At 42.0% G+C, this 21,051-nt stretch overlaps 1 protein-coding gene across 1 annotated transcript in view; it reads left to right on the forward strand.

The window, feature by feature from the left end:
• Veph1 (ventricular zone expressed PH domain containing 1) overlaps positions 1–21,051 on the forward strand; it is a 773,456-nt gene that overhangs the window by 56,387 nt on the left and 696,018 nt on the right. The window contains exon 6 of the mRNA XM_032898283.1: positions 7,773–7,982. Coding sequence (XP_032754174.1) covers positions 7,773–7,982 — 210 coding nt within the window. The remainder of the gene's footprint in view (positions 1–7,772; positions 7,983–21,051) is intronic.

A 21,051-nucleotide genomic window follows, 5' to 3' on the forward strand; every position in this document is an offset into this window, starting at 1 on the left:
CACGTAAAAAGCCAAGTATGGTGGTACATGCTTTCGATGCTTCAACACTGAGGAGGCAGAGTCCAAAAGCACGGGAGCTCGCTGCTCAGTCAGTTTAGCTCAACTGCCAAGTTCCAGGTCCCTGAGGGAGATCCTGTCTCAACAAAGAGGGTGAACAGCTCTTGATGTATAACACCTGAAGGTGACCTCTGGTCTCCACACAAACACACACATGCATGTGCATATACACGAACAAGGATCACTCATGCAGATTTACACACACCAAAGTGGTTGGGTTAAGAGATTGTTAAATGAGTGAGTGAATGAGTGAATGAGTGAATGAATGAATGAATGAATGATAAACCAAAGGAAGCAGAAGCCTTCCTGAACTAGGAAGAGTGGTGGTACGATCTCTAAAGGGGAAACACAACTCAAGAGAAATATGATCTAGAGGAATGAAAGAGACTTGAGATGGGAAATGGTCCTGGATTTGGCAATCTGGAATCACCAGTGACCCCCAAAGAATCACCCTGTGTGTAGCTGCAATGAGGAGAGGCAGCCATTTACCATGGGTTGCATGTAGAAGGAAAGGTTGGAAAGTGACCATGTAGTATGGACTGCTAACTCAGGAAACCCAAAGAAAACAGGAAAAATGACTAACAGAATAAATATAAAGAGGTGGAAGACGTGAGAGGAAGCACAACATGAAACTGGATGCCAGAGACCTTAGGCAACGTCGTCCAGATCACAAATGCAGGAATCAGTTTCAGAAAGGATGAAGCACAGAGAAGCTGGGGAGCATCTGGTACAGCTGGGGTGAGGAGCGCAGCCTCAGGACCTTTGAGCCACCGCATAGCAGGCGCACTGAACAGGCTCAATGCTTGGTTTACTCATTACTGCTGCCACTTCAGAAAACAGCACAAATTCAGTGATTTAAAAACACACAGTTAGACTTGGAGTCTAAACTGGGTCAACAGGGCTGATCTCACTGTAGGATCCATGATGAGTCTGCTCTCTTATCTTTTCTGGCTGCCAGAGGCTATTAGCTTTCCAAGCTCATGATCAATATCGCTCTTGCCTCTACTTTTCTCCCCATCTCTTCTCTGGCTCTGATCTACCGCCTGCTTCCTCCAGACCCTTATTCATCGAGACCACCCATATACTCCAAGGGAACAGCCTCATCTCAAGATTGCCTCTACACAGGTGATGACAACCAGTGTTGGGGTGTTGTTGTTGTTTTAGTTCATTTGTTGTTTTTGTGCTACATAAGGTTCTCACAGGCTTGCAGAAGAAAGGGCTTATGAGTTCTCCATGGAATCCATGGTTAGGATTACCACAGATGGACCTGGAAAGGAACTGACTGAGAAGATAGGGAGCTAAAGCAAAACAAATGTGATTTTTAGAAAGTGGTTCTATATAGACTAATGACCTCTATTAGCTCATCTTCCATGGGGTAGGGACTGACAGTAGATGAGAATTAAAGCCAGTGCAGACTGTTATAGGATGAAGGAGAAAATGCCCTGAAGTCACCTTCCCAAAGCAAAGAGGTCCAAGAATGAGGGTGTCTCCACACTCACTGTTCTGTCAGAATGAGTGACAGCTGAGAGGCTCAGGAAAGGGCAATGAGTGCATTTCTTTCTCATCACTTCTTGGCCTCAAACCTTCAAAGGGCTAGTCCATGGGTATTATCTCATGAGCAGTGGACATTCACATGCATGCCGTTTTCCTCCTGCAAGTTCTTACCTCATGACTCCTACTTTTCTTGGCTAACTATCCCTGTCTTTCAGAAAGTAGCTAAAAATGCCAGAAGGACTCTCAGAATCTCTTTCCCACAGTTCTTGGACCCTCTCTCCTCTGAAGCACCCTGAGATTTGAAAGCTAGTGTGCTCCGATAGCACCATGCTTAATGCTGGTCACAGCCAACAAAGGATGCTGACTTAGCACCTGGTGTACAGCATTCCTTTTGTGGATCTTTCTCACATGGAAAAGTTAGAATTCGTGCCTAACTTTGCAGACAACTTGACCATTTACAATGGACTCTTTTCTACATATAGTAGCTCACTTAATCCAATAAATTACTCAACAATGTGCTAATCTTCCTCCATTTGACTTTAATCGAAACAGATACTCCAAGGAGTTAACTGGCTTGATCTCATACACCTGGTGGAGAATAAGAAAGATGTGAAGCCAGACTGTCCGACTTATACCTTTATCTTCTCTCGGCCTGAGTAGTTTCCCCTAGAAAAGGTTACGAGAGGGGGCTGTTTTTCTCCATCCTGGTTACAATGGACAATGGGTGCTGAGACTGGTTGAGCTCATTTACACACAGGTAGCAGCCACTGGGCCGGTGGCTTGCAGTCATCCCATCCCTCATCCCATCCCACACAGGGAGCTTTTTATAGCTTATAGAAGGAAAACCCAAAATTTGGATCACTCCTAGTGATGAGGAGTGACTTGGTGAGGTGACTTTTCACAATGGCCTCATGCTGATCAGCCCTCAGGCCTTCTTCTGCTCAAGGCCCTATCTCCCTTTATAAATCACAGTCAAACTGCCCTCCCTAAAGTCACCACATACGGATAATCTGAATGGACACTTGTCATGGTTCCAAAGCTGCACGCATAAGGCCAAGCTGTAACTAAAATCTGATATGACTATATCCTAGAAATCATTTCACACTCGCGCAAACACACACATGTGCACGTGCGTGCGTGCACATGCACATGCACATGCACAGACAGACAGACACAGAGACACAAAGAAACAGAGACTCAGAGCACAACTGTAACTTCTAAAGCAGATGATTTCCAGAGGATTTAGCAGAATGCGTGAGATAGATGATGACAAAAGACAGAAGTGAGCTGAATGAGGAACAGGCTCTGGATGAGGTAGTGGGTTCTGAGGGTAGACTCCAGAATGAAGAGACCAGGCCTAGGAGGGAGGCACTTAGAGTGACTGAGTGGACTTCACTGTGCCCAGATTTTAACCATTAAAAGAGTTGTAAGAGGGGACTGCCCAGTCAGCTGCTCCCATCCCTTCTCTTCCTGTGAAAGTGAACCTTCCACTTGCTCCTTCAGTTCTAAGGTCCCTTAGAACCTACCCAGCCATAGGCAGTGACATACAGAATACCTGCTTTACCAGTGGTCAGGGGCATAATCACGGAGAGAGGGTTTGCAGAGGGGCCTACAAAGCACCAGCACCTAGAAACACAGACTAGATTTTAACTCAATTCTGATCCATCCCCTTCCAGATGAATTAATCAGAAGGACATGGAGGGGTGTGACTGTGCATGTCAGGATAAAGTCTTGCCATATGTCACCTGGAGGATGTGATGGTCTGGGTCTGAAATGTTCTCTGCACGCTCACATACAGAAACCTTAGTTCTAGCTGGTAGTGCTGATTCAGAACATTGCAGACATAGACCAATAAGGACAGTCCTCTGGGGGTTACATCTGCTTCAATGGTCTTCCATGATGTGAGAAACCCCAACAGGGACTGAGCCTCCCAAACCCTACTTTCCATACCATGATGGACTGAAATCCTTGAAAGTATAAGTTAAAACAAACCCCTTCCTCCTTCAAGTTGCTTCTGCTGGTTTTCTTGTTGAAAAAAGTAACTAAAACAGAGGTCATTAGTGGTATCTCTAATGAGTGAACTAATCTGGGATGTTGGTTGATTGGTTGGTTGGTTGGTTGGTTGATTGATTGGTTGGTTGGTTGATTGATTGGTTGGTTGACTGGTTGGTTGGTTGACTGGTTGGTTGACAGGTTGGCTGGTTGGCTGGTTGGTTGGTTGATTGGATTTGTTTTGTTTGTTGAATGTGGTTCTCACCACCTTCCCTTTGAGACCAGTGAGAGAACATGACTCTCAGGACTGGTCAATAATGGGCCTTAAAAAACCTCTTTCTTGGACCGTAATATAGATCAGGAACAAAGTGTGTCTCTTGTTAGCTCTTCTTTCCCCATAAAAGAAGGCCCTGGAGACTCTCATTCAAAGCTCTGTAGAGACAACTTCTCTACACAAAGCTTATGGTCCATGAAGTCTTAGCATCCACATACCTATAAGCTCTAAGATGTACATGGGTGGTCAGGCAAGTCATCAATAATACTGGGTGTCATTCTTTACAGGACACTATTCTTCTCAGATAGAGAGGCAGTTCCTGGCTAGTGACTCATGGTCAGCATCCCCAGGGGAACCTCAGGATCCATTTATAGGAAAAGTTTGTGTGGTCAGTTTTCCAAGTTGCCTTTATAAGTATAAAGTCAGTGTTTTCCTGGCTGCCATGGGACTTCCTGGGTTTAGCTAGCAAACAGAACAGAATTTATTAATGTGTGTGCATACATGTTATTAGCCCCAGGCATGGGCTTCTGGCCCCAGGCATGCAAAGATGAGTGACAGAGAGAGGCAAGTGAAACTCTCCCTCCTCAGTGTTCAGACCCAGAGGAACTGGTCAATTCCTGGGTTTCACACAACAGAGTAGAAGATTCCTATTCTCGTGCCAAATCTTACAACACCTCACACATCATCCACCAGGCCAGTTGCCATGCCCACAATGCTTAGGGGTCATTTTGCATAATTACTTGATGTCATTTACAAACCATGAAGAAGATCAAGCAAAAGATATAGAGACTCTTCAGAAACAGTCTGCACAACAGAACCTCTTTTCCAGAACATTGGTGTGGTGAAAATAAGCCACAAGCAAAAGGAATGGCAGTCATTTTCATAGATTTCTAGAAATTAATGAAGTCTTGATGCTAGCCAAATTAACTAGAAAATTTTGCCAGAGGACTAGTTTAAGTGGTAGTACACACACACACACACACACACACACACACACACACACACACACACACACACACACTTTGCCTTCTATTTTATACATAGGTCTTGAAATGTCAATAATTTTCTTGGCTTTGTGGAGAGGTATCCACAAAATGTCAACTCTGTGGTGAGGCCACATTATGAACGGCAGGAAAAGCCAGAGAGTTCAAGGCTGGAACTCACTTCAGCTGCTTGCTTTGGACAGTTCTGTCAGGGCTTCCTCTTCTTGTGCCCCACCTTAAACCCACCCCTCACTAAGTACAGCCCGGGACACTAGAGCCCAGGACACCTTGAGCCTGTCTCTATCTCGTGTTTCTGCACACTGGCTCTGGATCTGTTCATGGCAGCACAAGCCACTCTAAGAGTGTGACTGACGAGGGCCCTTCTGAGTCTTTTGCTTGCTTATTTTACATTAAAAAAAAAAATCAGGATTCAGGAATCCGTAAAAAGGAATGGGTTTATTTGCAGTTTAGGTCAGAACTAAAGAGCAAAAGTTCTCAGTTTTCTCCACCTTTCGTATTGCAAAAGTACAATTTATAGTAGGAAATGTGGAACAAAGGCCAGAAAGTGCTTGTAAGTAGATTTAACTGTGAGATGAGCTGTCAGAACGGTGTGAATTTCCCTAAGGGGATCCCCGAGACAGGGCTTCAAGCTAGTCTCATGCTTCACATATTTTGTGAAGAAATTTTATTTTTTTAGGATCTACGTTACACTGCTAAGTGGCCTCATATTCCTGAGAGGTTGCTTAAATTAGCCTGCAGGCGGGAAAAGGTAAGGGTAGACAGAAAGGGGGTCGGGTCATCTCTCCCTACTTCTTGTACACAGGCCAGAGATTCTAAGTCGAAGTCAAGCATGCCAGATTGTCGCAAGGTCCATTTCCCAGGCAGGAGGATTGTATCTTAAAGAGCTGCTGAATATTTAGGTATGTGGTTACAGGACGCTACCCCAGGCCCTCTGTCTACCGGGCGGGCAGAGAGTCAGTGAGGAAGCAGACACTTCCTTCTGCTTTCAGCAAAGCAGTGGGACCAGGAAGCTTGGCCGTGGGGGAAAGGAAGCAGAAAGACCCTAAGTGAAGGTGCTCAAGGCCCGGCATCGGGCTTCTGGCTCTGCATCATGGGGGTAGCTTGATAGCATCAAACCGAGGTTTTAGAACGAGGTACTCTGGAGGCAGTTATGAGGTTAGCTCACGAGGGACGAAGACAGGCCGGGCAAGGAGGCCATTGGAGAATTCTTTCAGTGGTATGCTGCAAGAGGATGAGAGCCATGTCTGCTTCCTCTGTGTCCGCCATCTGCACAGTCTCTGTGACTGCTCTGCTCACAGCAGACACGGGACTCTCTGCCAGACATGAAGTCAACCCACCAAGGCAGCCCTTGGAGACAGGGCCCTCCCTGGTATGGGACGCACCTCCTGCCAGGGCACCACTTTGCTTTCATGTGTTGGACAGACTTTAAAATATCTTGCTTTTCTATCACCATCACAATAAACTTAGCTTTATTAGGATTCACAGAGAAATGCTCAGCTTTTATTTCATGTATAAGGTCATGATTGCTGTTGACAGTGTTGAAGATGGTTCTGCTTTCTGTGCCTGCTATGGAGTCATCTGCCCCCCTCAGGGAATGGGGGAGTTTATTTTCATGGTGCCTGCTTGCCTGCTTTCAAAAATATATTTTACCATTTCTCTTTTCTCCTCCTTTCTTTTTCTCTCCTTCTATCCTTCCCCCTTCTCTCTTTTCTTTTTCCCTTTTCTACCTGAAGGGACAGACAGATGACATAGTCTTATGGAGCTTAGGCTATGCAGCTCGAGTTAAATTAAAACTCAAAATTCACATGCTTAGAAAAACCAGGTGTCACACTCCTTGTTGTTCCAGAAACAGGACCTGAAGGGCAAGGGCTAGGAAATGGAGCTTTATAGAATGGGCAGGAAATGTGTGAGCATTTTCCATTTCCAAATGCCTCAGGTCAGGTATGTTGCCCTGACCCAGAGCAGTTGGCTGACACTTTTGCTATATGAGCCAGAGACCTCTCACAGTGTCTCCTAAAGGGCATGTCATCCCTCCCAAATACACAGGCAGCATTTATAGAACTGCGGATGTTTGACTTCCCAGGAACAAGCCATGTTCTCTTCTCCCAAAGTACATGAATGAATGGATGAATGAATGAATGAAGTTTAAATCTATATGCAGGATAATTTTAGTTATCTCAAGCCTATCTAGTTTATCCTGGTTCGTAATTCTACCCATGGCACCCTTTCCATAACTGTGTATTAGTCCCCGTATTCCACAGAATGTCATATTTTCTAGTAAGAATTATTTAATTCTTATACTCATAAAGGCATTACTAAGCAATGGGATTATGGTGGAAACCAGTTTTGCTTTAATAATTATACCTTATTGTGACATTTCCTGGTAAAACTGGAGACTGAAAACAAATGAGAAACCCCTCCCACTTTCTTGTCCCCACCATGAAGCATTTCTAAACAGACTTTCCCCAAACAGGGGGTTTTAGTAAGATCAGCAAGGGTCTCTCACTCACTGGCCATCCTTCAGCCGCAGCTCTGGTAGTTGCTGGAAGAATGCAGGATTTGTATTGCTTGCCAAAGCTTGGTTTGAGCATCAGCGACATGGAAACTTTGTGGACTTCACATTTCAACAGCAGATTGAAACTTAAAAAGAAAGCAGACCCGGGTGCAGATGATTTTATTGTAAAGTTTAGATTCCAAAGTCAGGAGATTTACCATGAGTTTAATAATCCCAGGATTTTGCCTCCTGATTTAATATTTACTATGTTGCTGTCCATGGGCCTGTAAACCTAGCACTCAAAAGGCTGAGGTGAGAAGATGGTTTTAAACTGAGCCTAGCTAGGCTACAGTATGAGGCTGTCTCAGCAAAGTTTTCTCTGGAAAGTCATTCTGATTTGGCTAACAGTTCTCTTTGTCATTTCCCTTCCCCTTCCTCCTCTCCTCTCTCTTTGTAGGTGGTTCAGAAATGTGTTCCTTTCCTGATCAGAAACCTGAAGGAGTCAACCTATAATGACATCATCCTGAACATCCTCATAGAAATAGCAGGCCATGAGCCGCTGGCCTTGAACAGTTTTCTCCCAATGCTGAAAGAGATTGCAGAGCAATTCCCCTACCTCACTGGACAAATGGCGAGGATCTTTGGTGCTGTTGGGCATGTGGATGAAGTAAGTTTGGCATCTCTCCTCCCTCCCTCCCTCCCTCCCTCCCTCCCTCCTTTTCCTCCTTTCCTTCCTTCCTTCCTTCCTTCCTCCCTCCCTCCTTTCCTTTCCTTCCTTCCTTCCCACTTCCCTTCCTTCCTTGCTTCCTTCTTTGCTTTCTGTCTCCTTGAATTATTTAAAAACATCTCCAAACTCCAAAGTTGTCCAGGTTCTTCTGAGAGTTTCCATTTCTCTTTTGAAACCTTTGTGTCACCATGACCCTCTGTATCAAGGGAACGAGGGTCTGTGGAAAGTTCCAGTACTGAGAATTCTATTGCTAGTGTGTCGCTTGATGTAGAATCAGGATTAAAATAGAAGAAAGCATTTTGAAATATTCAATACCACTTATTAATACCAACAGGGGCTCACCAAATTCCCTGTTGTGGCTGTGCTTAGCCGGGGAGACTGAGCAGGTAGGTCTCAGAGACACCCATCCTGAGAGCCCAGAGAGTCCAGAGACACCATGTCATAGAGTGCTCTGAGCAGTCTGGGCGATGTTATTTGGAGAGGGAAATGAATGTTTGTGGATGTTTAAAAGTTCTGGTGTAAATATTTGCATAACGGAGTCTTGCAAGAGCAGTGGGACTCCATCAGAGTCTGTAGGTATTAAACAATGAAGAGTGAATCTAGGATCCAGATTCTAAAGGCTGTGCACATGGAAACACATAGGAATTGTGTATCTCTGCTGACTTGACATGGGGATTCAGAACTTTAATTTATCTATTAAAATAAGTAAATACAAAATGGAGAAGGTTTTCAATTACCTGACTTACGTTCAACTCTCAGTTAAATAAATACTAAATTGCCCAATAATTTTAGTAAATCCCATAGTTCATCTAGTTTAGTGCCTTGATTCTGTACTAGATAAAGTTTTTAAAAAGAAAATCAGAAAGGACCTGAAGAAATGGCATGGTTACTAAGAACACTGGCTGCTCTTGACAACCCAGGTTAGATTCCATGAAACCATATGGTAACTCACAAACTATCCATAATTCTGGCCTATTAGTTCTGACACCTTCTGACTGAATCTGCTGACCTCGTAGTTCATCACAAGGACAAGAAAATAGGTAGATAGATAGATAGATAGATAGATAGATACATACATACATACATACATACATACATACATACATTCATACATACATATATACATTTGTACATATATACATATATACATACATACATACATGATACATAGATAGGCCTTAAATGTGTGAGAAATATTTAAACTATACCCTTTTGCACAATAATAGTAATTATTTTGTCATAAATGCATTTGTGGTTCACTAGTGTGCAATAATACATGCAGGAGGTGACTAAGTTTCTATTTTAAAAGTATTTAGTGAATCACAAAATAAACAAACAAAAAATGCTATCCACATTGTTGCCGGATCTAACACTAAACCAAGAAAGAGTGGGTGGCAGTAACATTGGTGTGACTCTGAGTATACAAGGGAGAAAGAGGTGGCTATGAATATAACCCAGGGTGTACACTTTTTCCTCTGTATCCTCAGAGGTGCAGGTCCAAGATCCCAAGGATACAAAATCAGTAGACACTCTTAGTTCCTTATGTAAAGTGACAAAATGTTGCTATAAAATCTTCACACACTTTTCTATATAGTTTAAACCATCTCTAGATAACATACAAATACCGATCACATTGAACATGCTCTATATTTTTAGAAAACAATGACAAAGTCACATCTGTATGTGTTGAGGGAAAATGGATTTTTTTTTCTCAAATGTTGACCCACAGTGGGTTGAGTACGAGGATACCAAACCCACAAGTACAGAACAGAACACTGAAAGATCATCATTTCTGAACCGTTTGTGTCCTTAACTCCCCATGAGCACAGTCAGAACATGGCTTTCAGCTCATGGAACAAGATACTGTCTCCACCCATCAAGCCAGAATATCAGCCAACACGAAAGGGAAGGAAAATAAAAGGTCTCTTCCAGACAATCAAATGTCATCTTGATTTTGTATTTAACATGTCATTAAGTAACCCAGCTGAACATAACAGTACCTTCACACAGAAGAGGCCGTTATCTGTAGTCCTGATTCCAGTGGTCAGGTCCCCAGATAATCAAGGGTCATGAAGGACCAGCCATAGTCTCTGTGTAGCTGGTCAGGTCATTTTGTTTCTCTGAGTCTGTTTTTTTCTCCTTAAAAAGAATGGCTTTACCTCCTTTCTAGCTCCGATTTCTTTTATTTCATTGCTACATTTCATTTAGGACCAGTCTAACTGGACTTTCTACAAATGCCAAGCTACGTCTCCTCAGAAATAATGCTCCTTCCTACATATTCCTATTGTTGAAAATCTTAGCATTCAAAAGTTCTTGATTAGCTTTCAAGTTGAAATTTTAACATTCCTCAGCTCCTGGGTCTCAGGGATAAGCAGTGAGCTACTACTGCTGAATTTGAGTGCATTTGTTCTTCTCCATAAAGAAAAGCTACACTGCCCTGCTCTAAAGCTAGTACCGATCAGCTGGATGCTCTGCCTGTGTGTTTCCATACAGGCTCTTGCCAAAAACAAAGTTTCACTAAGACACATGGAGAGTTAGCATGACAGCCATCCAGTACAGCCTCCTGGGCACATGTGAGAGAATAATATAGAGGGAGAAGCAAAATCTTTGCTCCACTGGTCTCTGTGTGGAGGACTCAGGACATTGGGAATTGGTGGGATGTGTGAATATATAAGACATGGGATGACTGTGGGTGTTCAGTAAAGACAGTCACGTGACCTCTGTAAGCCCTGGCCCCATGAGACTCTCCTTTAGCCTATATTTGATCTTATTTTAAATTAACTTAATTAAAATTTTTCTCCTTGACACCCAAGTAAACCGTTCCACTGTATTCAGGACTTCAGTTTGCCAGGGATTCAAAAGATTACAGAAACACATAAATGTCAAACCAAATTCAGGATCTTATTCCAAATTCTGCGTGTATAAACTGGAGCTGAGTGGAGAAAGCTCCTGTTTAGGTCCCTGTTAACTGTCTGAATTCTAGCAGTAGCCTCCAGAAAGTATGTAGTCATCACCCTGAGATGACCCTGGGGTTGAGTCAAATGTTATTAATTGGCTTGTGCTAACCTTCTGTGTCTGCACGAAGCCAGGCATAAGATCTGTGCATGGCTGCTGAGAACCAGACTGTAATTATCTGTAAAATCAGGGCCCATCTGGTTGGGTAAACTGTTTCAACAGCTTGACAGCAGCACCACAATCTTCCTGTCTATTGACCAGCAGAGGAAAGTTGTATGCTTACAACCAAAAGGAAAAATCCTACAAACCCTGTTACCTCTTGAAACGTCTTGAAAAACTAGGTTGGAAATCGTTTTTGTCCAAATTAAAATGGAGCATGCTAAATTGCCATGCTGTGCTTGGATCACTGTGGGAGGCCATCTCCGAGCACGTGCTTGCTTCTGAATCATAGCTATTGCATGGAGAATTCAAGTGGAAGGGATCAAATGGCAGAGAAACACACTCCGTGGGCAGCCCTGCTCCACCCAGTAAAGGTCCTCAGTTTTCCATCATTTGGGAATTTACTCTCCTCCTTTGGGATACTCAGTTGAAGTAAATACACACATAAAAATAATAATTTAATAGACTCATCCTAACCATAGCAAAAATATAAGGGTCATTTTCCCCCTTCCTTAATGATTGAAATGGAACAGCCCTTTGTTAAGAAATTACTTCTTAATGGCTCCTCAGGGCCCACCCCTAAGCACACAATGGGGCAGTTTGTAGAAGTCCCTGGCCTTCAGCACCTGCTTCCTACTCTACTGCCTCTCCCCTGGGTCTGCCTCCTCTATTCCCAAAGCTACCACAGCCCCACTTCTCTTCTCTAGACTCATTCACTATTACAGGAAACTATCAAAATATTTGTCTTGGTTCAACCCTCCTCAATCTGCTCCCACTTTTCTCTTGTCTCTCGACTCTCTACTTAGAATCTTACCACACCTTGCTCCAGCATACATCGTGGTCTTTACCATCTGTTCTGACTGGATAGCCTTACCTACCTCTCCTACTTACCTTTCCTACACTAGATCAAATGTTGTCTCCTATGTGAATTCTTGAAAGCTTCCTTAGGAAAAGTGAGTCACCCTAGCCTATGCTCCCACGACACTAGGGATACACTTTATTTATCCTTGCTGAGCCAGATCTGTTCCTTCTCCAGTGTCTGAGCAGTCCAGGGAGTATGAGTCACCTCCTATCCACCTGTTGTTCCTTCTGCTGCTGTGAGAAAACACTCTGACCAAAAGCAGCTTGGGGAGTAAGTCTTACACTTCCAGGTCACAGTTCATCATTAAGGGAAGTCAGGGCAGGGGTTCCAGGCAGACACTCAGACCGGAATCAGGTGACATACTGTTTGCTAACTCACTTTCTGGATGGCTTTCTGGTTTTCAGGCTCATGCTCAGCTAGTTCTGTATACAGTCAAGCCCGGCCCTCTAGGGAGAGCCCACAGTGGACCAGGCCCTCCTGCATCAATTAATAATTAAGACCACTCTAACCCGATAAAGACAGTTATTCATCAGGGCACTTTTTAGAGAAAATTCTTGGCTGTGTCAAGTTCTTGACTTGGCAGTGAATGCTAATTAAACACTATCGAATTCACTTGTGGACAAAAGAATCAATGAGCACCCAGGAGTACTATTAATTAATTATTTTAGTGCTGCATTCTTATTTGAACTTTTGTTTGATAACATCATCCAAAATCATCATATATATATAATATATATGTTACTATATATTGTAACACATATATATTAACATTGTATCAATTAAAAACAAGGTGAGGTGGTCTGGGGCTAATAACACAATGCTTACCATGCAGGTCGTGAACATGGCCCTAGGTCCAATCTCTATTATTATAGTAATTAAATAAGTGAAGGAATCATTTAAAATGGAGGAGGATATGATATTAACATGGAGGATAGAAACTTCAGAACTTACACAACTTATCCCTGGTATCTAACAAGAGTGACAAAGCAAGGACATGGACCAATATCCAGAAAGCATGAAGTAGAGACATGGCCATCTATGATTCCTAAGGACCCTGCCTCCTTGATAGGCAACCTACATGAAAGTTAATTCTGAACAGAACATGAAAATGAGTGGCTAAGAGCCCCAGACTGAAAATTCCCGGGAATAAAGCTGCAAGGGATCCATTCATCTCTAAAGACAGTGTGATGGTCACCAGCAAGGATGTCTCATGAGCAGAGCTTGCGTACTCTGCGACCATCTGCACTATATCACGTACAGATCATGAGATCTGACCCGCCAACCTCGGCTTTGATCCTAACTTAGTCACTTACCAGTTATGTGGCCTTGGCTAAGTTAATACCACTTGACTCACTTTTCTCATCTGCAAACTGTGAATTGGTGGCGTTAGTCAGCTCATAAGTTCATTGTGAGAGATTAGTACAGTAAACTGCAAATCAGTGTCTAGAAAATAATAAATAGCCAACAGATGACAGCAGTTTCTGACCCTCTGATTGTCTGGTCTTTTTCATTAGAGATGAGAGCAGCCATGTAAATAGCTGGTTTTGTCATAAATGGCTGTAAGGCCGAATGGTTGTATATGTGTGGGAGAAGTCAAACTATGAGTGAAGAGAATTAGAGCAAAGCTCCAGAGACAACAACGTGCATCATTAGAGATGGAGGGCAGAGCCAATACCTTCACCCTTTGTAAACAGGCAACCACTCTATGCAGTGTCTTCTGTATATTGATATTTATAATGCTAGACTTCATTCCTGGAGAAAATAAAAGTAACAAAACTATAAGGACATATGTCACGGGTTTCACCTTTAGTTCTTGGGACACTGGAAATGTACCTCTTTCTACAAATGGCAGGTGGGTCCAGCTCCCCACTCACTGTACTCACAGCAATTATTAGCTCTAAACTCTTATTAGTAAGATGTGAAGGGAGCTAAACTGAATCCAGAGTGAGGTTGCATTCTTTTCAAGGAGGATAAAAATTGAATGTTGTTCCAATTTCCAAGTTTTTCGGAGGTTTTGCTCATTTCTTAAGTCTTGGACATGCAAAGGGTCTCAGCACATTTTTTAAGGTAGCATAGTTATTACACCTCTGCTCCCTAACCTTAGTGAACATGAAAAAGACTCCTGCAGGAACTGCTTTTTTTTTCTTGAGAAGCCAACTTGAATCTGTGAGTTCTTTTCACCTGTCTAAGTGTCATGTAATGAACTAAAGCTATTTTTTTAGCAGACACATCTGCACTAAGCCTGCTCTCCTTAGAATGCTGACCCAGCATGTATCACGTGCTCTGCCACCATTTTGAGTTCATTCCAGAGCTAGGAAGCAGCTGACCTATGCATAAACAGAGACGACGTGTTCTCATAGCTACAGGAAGGATGCTATAAGTGCTTGTTTTTCCTTAGCTGCCGACCACCAGGCTGCACCTGGGAAGGGTCAAGTGGCCTGCCCCAAAGTACAGTCCTAGCCATCATGGGTGTTAAGCCCTGTGCCCTCTGTCTTGTTTTGCTAACTGACTAGAATATCCTGGCCAAGCCCCAGGGTATGCTTATTACATCCTCTCTGGGCTCAGAGTCATGGACACTTGTCAAACAGAGAAATGATACCCATTTTGCCCGGGATGCATTTCTGTGACATCCGGTAGCCCTACTGAAAGAGTTCCAGGAGGGAAAGGACAAGATGACAAAGGCAACTGAGAACCAGATTACTGTCCTCATCCTGGCTGGTCTAAACCGTCCTGCAGAGTGGAGGTGGCTGTCAGTGTACACCTTCAGCGTGCAAATCAAGACTAAAGAGTATGAGGACTTTAATGGTCGAACTGGAGGAAGGAGCTGCTGCGACTGAAGGGCTAATGAACTTGCTTTAAAAGACATAGGTTTTCTTTTTTTTAATTTAGAAGTTAATTGTTGGTGCCAGCTGCCTGTGATCTAATTCTACAAAACCGTCACCAGTTGAAGAGGACGTGTGTTTCTCTAAAATAGAAATAACTTTTCTTTCTTCCTTTTCATTTTTGCTGGGAATTGAACCTAACTCTGTGTGTGTTAGGTGTTAAGTCAGGGTTCTCTAAAGAAAAGGATAAATGAATACATATATATATATGTGTGTATATATGTGTATATATATGTATATATGTATATGTATATATATATGTATATATATATAATTTCTCGGAGTGGCTTTCAGGTTACAGTAGAACTATTCCAAAAATAATGGCTGTCTCCTGACAGAAAGTCCAAGAACTGAAAAACTGTTCCATCCTCAAGGCTCGGCATCTCAGCTGCTCTTCTCTCTAAGCTGGAATTCCAGAGTAGGCTCTAACGTTTGTGAAGGAATGAAGTTTCCAGCAACAGTGTGAGCAAGCAGGCAAAAAAGCAAGACTTCCTTCTACCATGATCCAGCTGCCACCAGGAAGTTATGGTTCAGATTTAAGATGCATCTTTTCACCTCAAAGGATATGGATTTAATGTGTTTATTTCCATTTCAAGTAATTCAGTTGAAAAAAATCCCTCACAGGTATGCCTAACCACTTGGGTTTTAATTAATTCCTGAGGTAGTCAAGTCAAAAACCAAGAATAACCATCACCATTGGCAAACAGTCAACAACACCGGTAGTCTCTGAACGTAACTATTATATTTATATTATGAAAAGATCTCAGGCTATTAATAATAGTAAGAGTAAACTCCTAACAATATAATATATATATATACATATGTTCAAATAAAAGTGCAGATATTCCTTGCTCCCTAATTGTATGTACCAGTCCTCATGTAGGTGATAAAAACATAATAAACCAGTGGGCCCTGCCCTAGAGTCCATAGGGATTAGGGCAAGAGAGATGTAAACAGAAATCTGAAATTTAATTTTATGCTTTCTGTTATGTTGAACTGGACAAGGAAAGAATGAAGTGACCTTACATAGGGGGCTTGAGATGGTGTTATTAATTTGGCTGGTAAGATGACAAAATTATGGAGGAAGAAGAAAATATCCACAGGAAACACATGGTGTACCATAGTTCCCGCTCCTCAAGAGTTTCAACCCTGAATCTTCTGGAACCCTGAAGAGTTTCACTGGTTTGGGGGATGGGATGAATTTGGTCAGGAGGGAGATCGATGGAGCTGGGCAGTGGATGGAAGCCGGCTTAGAAAACCCCTCATTCATCAGCAGACCATTCCTGTGTTCTCTCGAAACTGCCCAGGTGGGTTTGGAACAGTATGTCGTCTCAGTCCACGTTATAGACAAGCAATCCTACATCCCTCCCAGTTCTCAAGGAACTGGAGAGTAACTGAAAAGACAAACAGTTCCCACAAATAGTTACAATAGTTAATAGAAAGTAATGATTTCCCTGTAAGTAACCAATACCTTTTAAAAAAGTTATCACCTTGGACAACATTAAGATACACAGGAGCCTGGGAGAGAAATAAACAAGTACAAACACTTGGACAATTCAAAGTTAAAGAAGATTCAAGCCTGTGCTTTGAGAGGGCGTGGTTTCCTCAATCCACTTAGGAAGTATGTATCCCTCATGTGGCGAACATGGTGATAAGTGGACCCTTCCTGGGCAGTTTCTAGAATTCCTTAGTCTTCCTTCCTTCCTGTATAATAGAACATGGTATTCTTAATTAACCATTTCGGGGAACATAGACAATACTTCCCTACTGCTCGAGTTTCAGTTTCAATTTTAAAAATGTTATTTGGTAAATCTTAGCACAAGCCAGACCTGGAAGCATTCACACAACCCCAAGAAGCTTTCGCATACAGACTGTGTTGCATGGTGAAGGGTGTTATTTGATTTGTACTCTCAAAAGATACAAGGGCACCTGAAACCAGATGCATTCTGCTGCAAATCAGTGACTGCATAGTTTTGCACTGACATTGCAATTCATCCTTTCTTATTTCCCAGAAAACTTAAGCATGATTCTGTTTCGCTGTATGTTGAAGAATTGGTACTGGCTCGGCTGGTCTGAACTAAAGCCCTGTAAGGAGACAACCTGCCAGTTGGCTGTCACATGACATGTTTCCTTGCTGTATAGTTCATTACATGGTCCAGGATGGTTGCATACACATAAGAAATCACAGTCAGAGTAGGGAAAGTCTCATGTCTTCACACGAAATAGCTTTTTATTAAGAAATAGGTAAGTGATGAGACAGTTACCTTTAAGAAATCTGCGAGGAATAGAAAGTCAGCATTTGCCAGAATAGTTGGTCGGCAAATAGAATTGGACTGGGGAGATTTCCCCATTTCCAGTGCTCCATGGATCCCACAGGTTAAATAACCAACAGTTCATTCACACGAGTGAAGGGAGTAATTCTCTATCTCCCATCACTGCAATGTATAAACACTGTGATTAACTTGAAGGGTTTAGAATCACTATGAAAACAATGCCGGGTGTTTCTGGGAGGTATAGTTTGGGTTAGTTTAGGTAGGAAAGACCTACCCTAAGTGTAGTGGATATACTTCCAGAGACTGGGGTCTAAGGCTGAACAAAGGACAGAAAGCAGGCTAAGTGCAGGTACCCGCCAGTCTCTTCTTCCTGACTGTGGACATGTGACCAGCTGCCTCCCTGCCGTTGTGTCTTTCCTGCTGTGAGGGATCATGGCACCTTAAGTCCAAATAAGCTCTTCTTTAAGTTGTGTCTGTGGGATATAAGAACACAAGTAACTAAGATGTCCCAAAGGACTGATTTGGAAAATCCCCAGATCAGGATACACTCCTGTGCCCCTCTGTTCCTTCATATTTCCTCCCACGGCTTTTGTTTCTGAGCAAACAACAGTCAGTAGAAGGTATTCTGTGTTGCTTGTCCTTTCTCCTGCAAGTCTCTTTTTCCTCATCTAAAACAGTTCCCGGGGCCTTCTTATGCTATTATTACTACTTTTTCCTGTAAAGTACCTTACTGCTATAGTAGAATACCACACCACGATGGTTAGTTAATAATTAACAGAAACTCTTGACTCATGGTTCTAGGAGCTGGGCAGCCCAAGATCAAGGGAGTCGTATCTAACAAGAAATTACTTACTCTAACATTCTTTTTGTTTGATCCCAAACATGAGGTCAAAGAGACAAAGGGATGTCATATGTCCTTTTGTAAGGGACCTTTCCCAAATAATAGCATCACTGTTCCATTGATCGGAGCAGATCCTAACCTCACAGACTCATCACATCTTAAAGGTGATGCCTTCAAACTTTAAAAAACTATTAAACCATGAAAGTGGTGATTACGTTGCCACACACTGTTAGGAGATAAACATTCAGAACTCCTTCATGACTGAGAAAGACAGATTATTCTGAAGAGGTGGAGGAAGGAGGGAAGCAGTAACAATACAGATGTTTCCTGAAGGCAACAGTTAACCTCCTTCCATCACAGGAAGTGAGAATGAGCACCGAACTGAGAAGCATGGGTGTTACTATTCCATACAGTAAATGTAGTGGAAGCCTGGGTACTGTGAGGGACCCTGCTCTTCTCTGGAGAATGATGAAGTCAAACACTGCATCCATTCCAGATGTTGGCTCCATGCTTTTGCTGTTCCTGAACAGCTTTACTCAACAGTCAACACTTAGGTAGAAAGGTGATATATGGAAAGCTGTCTGGAAAGAGGTTGTCTGCTCCGGAGAAGCGCTCTTCAAATGTTTTCCTCTCAGGGACCGTAGCTACCTTCGCAGTTCCATCTATTAGCTGCAATTCGCTTTCATCTAGTCATGGTTCCTTCATCCCCTGCTTCACTCAGTTAAGGCATCTCACAGTGAAAATACGGTTGCTAAGGGACAAAATTAATAAACTACAGCAGACAAAGCTGCATGGATAATGGGCAAACCCCAGGGCTACCATTTGGGAAAAAATGTGGCCTTTCCACCCCATTCTTCTCTGGGAGCAGTAAAATGTATTCACCCAAATCTTTCTACCTTGTACTTGGGAAGTTATATCCCAACTTCCACTGGTAAGACAGTCTGGTTATTTGTTTTGAAATAAAGAGAAATGGGTACTGTATATATACTTATATAAGGAGCAGGACACATCCTGTGATGAGTTAATTGTGGCAAGTTTCATTGTAACCGATAGAGTTTAACTAAGTTAAATTTTTACTATGTTGTTGCTACTGTTGATGAACAAAAAATGCACATTTCATTAACCTAAGGAAAAAACTTTCAAGTACAATCTGCCGTCCTCTCTCAGTCTGTCTATCTCTGCCTGTCTCCCTCTTCTGTCTCTGCCTCTGTCTCTGTCACTCTCTGACTCTCTCTGCCCTACCTCTGTTCTTCCTCCCCTCCATTCCTCCCTCCTTCCCTCTTTCCTCTCTTTCTTCTTATTTCTTTTTGGACCTACAACAACAGCATCCTTCCCCAAAATGGTTCCCATTAATTATTTACTTTCTCTCACTCTTGTTTTGCTCCTCAGTTGCACAGCAAATCCTTGTGTGATTAAGGATGGTGTGTGGCTTTGAGTTTACCAGAAGTTTTTCAGTGCTGTGTCCCCAATGGTCTTTCAAAAAATGTTTAATTAGAGCAAAAGAAATAGTGGATTCATTGTTTCAGGATAATCAATGAGAGGTCATTTACATGAGGGGACCCTGCGCTGTGGCAGAGGAAACTTTAGCTTAGTGGAATACATTCTGGGTCCACACAAAAGGTCTATCTTTCAAAGGCTACATTCCCAAGCCCCCAGTTTTTACAGAGTAAGTCTGAGCTATAGAACTCTTAAATCTGTTATCAATCAGAACACTATGTTTGAAGCTCAAATTAGATGGCCTTCTCCAAAGTTTAAGATCTGTAAGCATTTGGAGGGACCAAAGCAATGAAAAGTTGTTTGTGAGTAGACCCAGAACAGGTAGGGATCGGGGGTAGTTGAAACAGAAACATGGCCACATTGAGTTCTAACTCAGGAAAATAATTATAAATTGGAAAAAGTTATTTGGTGAAAGACTATGTCTTATTTCCCCTTAAAATCAGTCAAAGTGAAGACTTAAGCTGTACAATACACCATTCTTTCAAAACCCACGAGTAGTTAGGCTCCGTTTCATTCTCTGGTTAGTATTTTAAATCCTAAATCATTTTCGTTCAAACTTTTTGAGAAAGACTTAGAAAGTTCTGGCCTTAAATATGTCTAAGCCATGCTTGCTTTATAAATGGAGAACTTAGACTTTGTAGATTTTTTTTTCCTTCAAGGGAGATTCTGCTTCGTATTCTATGCCAAATGCAGAGTTGAACTCAGTCCAATTTAGCCTTCATTTTTGCCATATGACAAAATTTGAAGTTCATACAAAACAAAGGATACATCTGTTTTCATCAGCTGTTTTTTTAACTTCTATTACTGAAGATTATTTTTAAAATTGTTTTGTCCAGATATCTTTTGGAGGGGTAGGAATGATTTATTACTCTTCATGTTCCTAAAATCATGTGAACTAATTCATAAATAGCAAAGGTAGAAATGTCTTTCTTTTACATGGATTGTGTGATGTTTGAAACTATTAAAATGCTTATAAATCCTAATGTAATTATTTATTTATCAATGAGTAGAAACAGTTTTAATTACCCAAAGAAAATATATAGGGAAATCAAGACTTGAGCAAAGAGTAAAAGAAAAGAACTTTTTAAATCATAAAATAATGTTTTTGATGATTTCACTCAGAGTTAAGGGAACTTGCCACCAAATCTAAGGACGCCAGGACCCACATGATGAGAGGAGAGAACCAATTCTCACACACTGTCACATGTCACATGTACCTCCACACATAACATGGCATGCACACACCCCTAAATAAAAATATAATTTATTTGTCTCCAAATCAGAAGACCCAAGACAGATAGCTAAAATTTATGTTCATTCTCTACATTATTCTGCTGGTGGGGAGGAGTAGGAGGGATATGGGATACTTGCCTTTTCAATATTCTCTTTAAAAATGATTGTGTCCTAGTTTTTTAATATGGTAACCTTTAGTGTCTATTTTCTTCACCAGTATTGTGCATATATTTTACAGAATGTATGTGCATATATGAATATGTGATATGTATTTATGTGGTGAAGTATGTGTGATATAGATGCATGT

This window comes from Rattus rattus, chromosome 3 (assembly GCF_011064425.1).
Source record: "Rattus rattus isolate New Zealand chromosome 3, Rrattus_CSIRO_v1, whole genome shotgun sequence".
NCBI lineage: Eukaryota > Metazoa > Chordata > Mammalia > Rodentia > Muridae > Rattus > Rattus rattus.